Below are 6,000 nucleotides of genomic sequence, written 5' to 3'. Positions count from 1 at the left end.
ACAAGGACTGTATGAATGTGGTTACCCCCTGTTAAAAGCCTGAGTTCGATACAGATCAGCACGCACGTTAAAACGCACAAGCCACATCTTGTAAGAAATTGAGTCATGAATTTATCAGAATTCTAGAGGAAACCTATTTCTATTTTTCAATCTGTATTTGAGGAATAATGTAACCCATAACTGTTAATTATGGAGTAGGATGTAATTTCCCTTATTGACACACAATTTTCAATGAACGAACATTTGAAAATTAGACCATAGGTGAAGAAACCAGGTTAGCAACAGACATGGCTTTCAGGTTGGACTGTTACTTATTGAACTTTCTCAATTTTCTTCATTCCAAGTGAAAGATTTTTCTCTTTCCTTTTAAATTATAAGTTTGCCTTTAGTAGTTGAGGCACATTAGAGGAAGTACAAATTAAGTTTTTTGATGTGGTCTCCAGAATGTCACAGTTTTCTAGGTAAAGGTGTATCTTGAAGACATTCCCAAACAGAATTGACTGTGGGAAGTGACTTACACATTAAGTTACTAAATTAAACACACTTCAGAGCACAAGATTCTGAACATTATTAATCTTTCAGAATTAGATTTGAAACAAATACTCTGATTTGAGAAGAGGGGCTTCTAACATCTACAAACATGGACTTTCATTGGTTTGCAATTGACAAGTTAGTCAGCTGATAAATTAACTCACCAAATTGTCACAATGCTAAATAATAATCTAATTCACTGCCTCATTGAATTGAAAAGTTGTTTCTTCTTCTCAAGTTAAGACATCAATTATTTATGGTGTTATCAAAAGGATTTAGCATTACATTGACTTATATGTGTAATTCATTCCTACTAATGGAGAATAAAACAAAGACAGCAGGTGGAAACTTGAAGGTAATATGTTTAGTACATCAATTGTGAGGATGGCTTCATAGATATTTGTATACGTCCAAGATCAAGATATATACATTAAATATGTACAAAGTATACATATTAAATATGTACAACTTTTTGTACACCAGTTATACCTCAAGACATTTAAAAAAAAAAGTCCCAAAACCCTTTTTCTAAAAAAATTTTGTTTCTATACTAAAATTGGAGAGAAAGTGAGATTTATTATAATTGATTAGAGAAAATATAGGCCTTAATCTTTCATGTACCAAGAACTTCAAATGCGTCATTTGCTGTGGGCCACAAGACAACCCTAGAAGAGTCTCGTATTAAAATATAAACTCAGTAGAAATAATTTTCTAGATGCAGATGATTCACTTGTAGAAGACTGAGGTACTGTTTAATTTTTTCAGAACATTGAGGAATTGAATTTGGGATTCTAAAAGAAAAATATATTGAAAACAACTTTTTTTTGGTCAACTCAGTTGTAAAGTATGATGTACAGAAGTGCAGAAAACACATGAAAAGCCAGTAGACTCTGATCTAACCACCACCCAACCCCAAACACACACAAATTAAAACCAAGACACGCCCCCATCTCTCCCACATACCAACACCTTCCATCTTCCAAAGTTAAGAACTACTCAAACTTAGGGCCTCACGCACATTGTGATTATTTTTGAACTTGTTTAAATGGAGTCATATTCTCTTGGGTTAGACTTTTTTGGAGCAGTGTTATGTTTGTGAAATTCATCTGTGTTGTCCAGGCCGTTTAATTGCTTTCACTGCTGTATTCTGCTACCTCTTTTTCCTTCTGCTGTTGGTGAGCATTTCAATTATTTCCAATCTGAGCTATTAGGAATTGCATGTAGAAACATCCTTGAATACAACTCTTGGTGCGTATGTGTACACATCTGGACAGTTAACAGGGTGTGCAGCTTGTGTAACTGCTATAAACTTTTTTTCTAAAATAGCTTTTCCAATAAAAATATTCATACAGCAGTGTATGAGTGTTCCTGTTACTTCATGGGCACTTGATTGGTGTCCTCCATCTTTGGAGCCATTCTAGTAGTTTAGTGGTCTCTCAGTGTGGTGTCAACCTACATTTCCTTGGTAATCAACAAGAGTGAGCACTTTTCCAATTGTGGGCCATTTGAATATTCTCTTTTGTGGGATGAACTTTCAATTCGAGTCTCTTGTCCATTTCTCTAAGTGGACTTTCTGTGTCTTTCCTAAGGAGTTTGAGGAGCTGAGGTTGATGGCCTGTTTCTCAAATTTTAGCCTGTACCATCATCACCCTGCGGGCTTATTAAAACAGATTACTGAGCCCTACCACCTGGGTTTCCAGTTGAGCAGATCTGGGTATGGTGCCAGAATCTGCATTTTTAGCAAGTTTCCAAGCAATGCTGCTGACCTGGGAACCACTTTTTTGCTGAGCCCAGGGGCCTTGTGCTTGCCAGGCAAGCATTCTACCAACTGAGCTATATCCCCAGCCCGGGGACCAGTCTTGAGAACCAATATTCTATCATGTTCTAAGTGTAGCAGCAATAGCTCCAACAAAAACAAGGACCATTTGATATTTGCTCAAGGCTGGGCACAAGCTAATATCTTTTGTAGGAAGGGGAGCAACTGGGCCCCATCAACAGCTACTGTTTCGGTCATCTGCAACCCACATATCTGCTTAGAATACTTGCTTCTTCTAAGCAGTCAAGAGAACCTGTTGATAATGGAAGATATTCTTTTGATCTCAGGAAAACTCTGGCTTTCATCAGCAAAGACATGAGTCAGTAATCCCTCTAAGAACAAAAATACAGATCTCTGAATGGAGAGGAAAACCATCATTTATTTCAGCTGAGTTTTGTTTCATTAAAAATCCTAGGATGACATCAAAACAGAAATGAAATAGAAACATGTTTATGTGACTGTATGTAACCTCTAAAGACCAAATGAACACAGATACATTTAAAACGTTTCTCACACTTAAAATACATCATTGTCATTTCAGTCTCCTGAAATACTAACCATGACTATTAATAAACAACCCAGTGTGCGTGATTATTGGACTAAACATTAATCATAGACTTCTGAATAAAAAGTCAGACAGCCTCTATGGCTCAATGTGTTTTGGTGGTTTGCTGTGTGTGTGCTTTTTTTTTTTCCTTATGCTTCTTTCATTCGTTTATCTCTGTTAATGAATCTAAAAACCTACTCTATATAGGCATTTATCTATGTGTGTGTATATATACATATATGTGTATATACATATACACATACACATATATGTATATACATATACACACATATTGATGTATGTAACCTGAGGGTGGTGATACCCCATTAACCTGAACTCAACGTACATCGCCACCACATCAAGAAGAACTAGACTCACAGTTCAAATGAAGCACAACAGGTCCTGCAAGTATTGTGGTTTGTTGATTGACTATTCAGAAGAACCTAAAGAAACTGCTGTTAGTGATCAGGACACTAATCTGCACAGGCTCAGGAAAGCTTCTGGAAGCATCCTGAGAACATTCTACATAATTACAGCCAACAATTGCAACAATTTTCAGTTTTTCTCACCCAGGAGAGTGTATGTATGCAATTCTGAAAGGATTTGAAGAAAGGCTAAACCAGAAAGCTTCTAGTCCACAAGAGGGTTTACCTTCTGTAAACCAGAAACCCAAATAAGAATAACACTCCATATGTTAGGAATTATCCTTGGAGGTTTGGCCTTTTGGGAAAGTATCGCCGTGCTGAATCAGAAACTGCAAGGAAGTTCCATGTCTGAGTCAGGCAAATCTGTAAGCTGAGGGACATTCATACATGTGTCCTTCATTAGGGAAGCACCTATAAGGGCTCTCATCTTAAGAAAGCATTTTCTCTTCTAGAACATATAATAAAATATTGTCCTCCTATACTTCACTCACATATCTTTTTCTTTGGGAGGGGACAGAGTAGACTCTCCCTACTACAGTGTTACTTAAAGTACATTGTTTTTTCCATTAGTTTTACCTGTACTATTTTAACCAGAGGCCTTTGGGGGAAAATAATGAATCTTAGTTAAGAGTAGTGAGACAAAATGGCAACTTCACACAGTCTTCAAGTAAGTAGAGTCCCTGATATCTCTGGAGGTTACTGTGTTCTTTAGGGGAAAAGAGAAGGGGGAAAAAAAAAACCCAAAACAAAACAAAAAAATCCCTCAAACCAACAACAACAAAAAATTCCCTGTGATAACAAAATTGGCTTTGGCTCTGGGGTCTGTTAAGGCACAAAACCTGGTAGACACCTTTTATTGGTGGCCTGCACCTCTGCTTTGGATTTTTAAAGAACAACTATTAACATTTGAATGAAAATAATAAACCATTTTGTTAGAACTTGAAATCATTACATTGGGGGAAGATCCAAGTAAACTAATATCTTGTATATGTAAATATTTGTTGCTAGCATTTAAAAAAAAAAAGTTTGATGTAGTTCACGCAGTGCAAAAACTATGGGAAAATGCCTTTGAAACTGACTTGACATCCAGGTAGAATCACAGTGCTGTCTCAAAAATGGTTAAGACTGAAGGCTGTCCATTGGAAGTGTTCATAACCACAGGGCCAGTGCGAGCGATATCTGGATAATTCCTTTTGAAGTACACCTGTTAAAAAATAATAATCAGTGGAAAAGGAACATCTTTAGAAGTTTCAAAGTCCTCCTCTCGAAGGCATGACATTTCTGTGGCCACTTCTTCATGTGAAGCAAATCATGCCATTTACTGAGGCACAATTATAAACCAGGGATGTACATATTCTGCAGAGGAATGAACCCCATAAAGCCCTCCGCTGGGCTGGGCTGAATGCCAAACCACCTGTAGATCCACTTTAGTTCAGATCATTCTGATTCACAGATATGTTTTATCACTCCATTAAATTGATAAGCAAAATCATTTTACTGACTCAAAACCTGCAGATAAATTAAAAACAGGGTGACAAAAGGCTGGGAAATCTAGCGTCTGTGTGAGGGTTTCTCATTTTCACACATAAAATGAGCACAATAGATTTGGATGTTAATATCAGGTTGTAATCCCTATATTTTATAAACTCTGACTGACAAGCATTGAAACTCTGGCTTCTGTGTATGAAATATCCCAGCGTTTAATTTGTGCGGCAAAGCAGTCACAGGGCCCATAGAAATGTGATCTGTGGATAGTGGGACACAATAATGAAAAGCAAGGAAAAAGCTTTAACAATGACCCAACCAAGCAACTTCTCTAAAATGTAAGATGATACCAAATAATAGGACAGTCCTTTGCCAAGCCTTTGAGTTCCTGAATTCTACCAATTTCTAGCCGAACTAGAAGAGATACAGGTTTTCTGATAAATGTATAATCAGAACATAAAGGAAATGAAATGCTGTCAAGTTTCTCTGTTCCACAATCATCCGTTTTTAGTAGCTGTATCGTATCTCGGTTCCTTGACAGATGCGTGTAACAAAATGAAATAATGTCAAGACTTGTGAGCTCTTATCTCCAAATGTGTTTGGGTGAAAAAGGGCTTCGAATGTAATTTTTTTTTATTCCCAAAGAAGAATGTGAAAAGTTTTGTTTGAGTCTTTAAAACAGAAAATGTACCATCTATCTGAGGCTGACGTCTGTCATGAGCTGGGTCTCTTAGTCATTCGATTCTGGATCTATTATATGAAACCTGGCTCCAAATACATTTGTGGGTGCTGTCAACAAAGTTATCATTGGATATAATGGGCTTCAAATACAAAATGAGATGGCTGAGACACCCACCTATGTGTTAAGCCCACTTTCTTTTTCTTTCATTGCTTGCATACTTGTTATTAAAAAAAATCACTACACATAAATTCAATATATTAAAATGTCACATAAGAAGAAAAATAAGAAATTCTCTACTAATGCTTGGACCCCCCTGGGTAAAATTTGGGGCAAGTTTTCAAAAATACAACACTTGTATGTGGGGGGTTCATATTCTCTGCACCCACCCTCTAGTCTTTTGGAGGCAGCTATATTTTCAGTTGTTATATATTTATACATTACAAAAGGGATATTTCTTGTTGAAACTAAAAACAACCAACAATGGAACCAATGGAAATACGATTGAAGTTCTACT

At 36.7% G+C, this 6,000-nt stretch overlaps 1 protein-coding gene across 3 annotated transcripts in view; it reads right to left on the bottom strand.

Moving 5' to 3' along the window:
- Positions 1-2,706: 2,706 nt before the first annotated feature.
- Positions 2,707-6,000, bottom strand: part of Abcc4 (ATP binding cassette subfamily C member 4) — a 230,969-nt gene continuing 227,675 nt past the window's right edge. For all 3 annotated transcript variants that reach the window (XM_047552591.1, XM_047552593.1, XM_047552595.1), the window contains one exon: positions 2,707-4,523. In XM_047552591.1, coding sequence (XP_047408547.1) covers positions 4,416-4,523 — 108 coding nt within the window. In that variant the 3' untranslated portion in view covers positions 2,707-4,415. The remainder of the gene's footprint in view (positions 4,524-6,000) is intronic.

Source organism: Sciurus carolinensis, chromosome 5 (genome assembly GCF_902686445.1).
Source record: "Sciurus carolinensis chromosome 5, mSciCar1.2, whole genome shotgun sequence".
Classification (NCBI taxonomy): Eukaryota; Metazoa; Chordata; class Mammalia; order Rodentia; family Sciuridae; genus Sciurus; species Sciurus carolinensis.
This window is presented reverse-complemented; position numbering and strand designations above follow the sequence as displayed.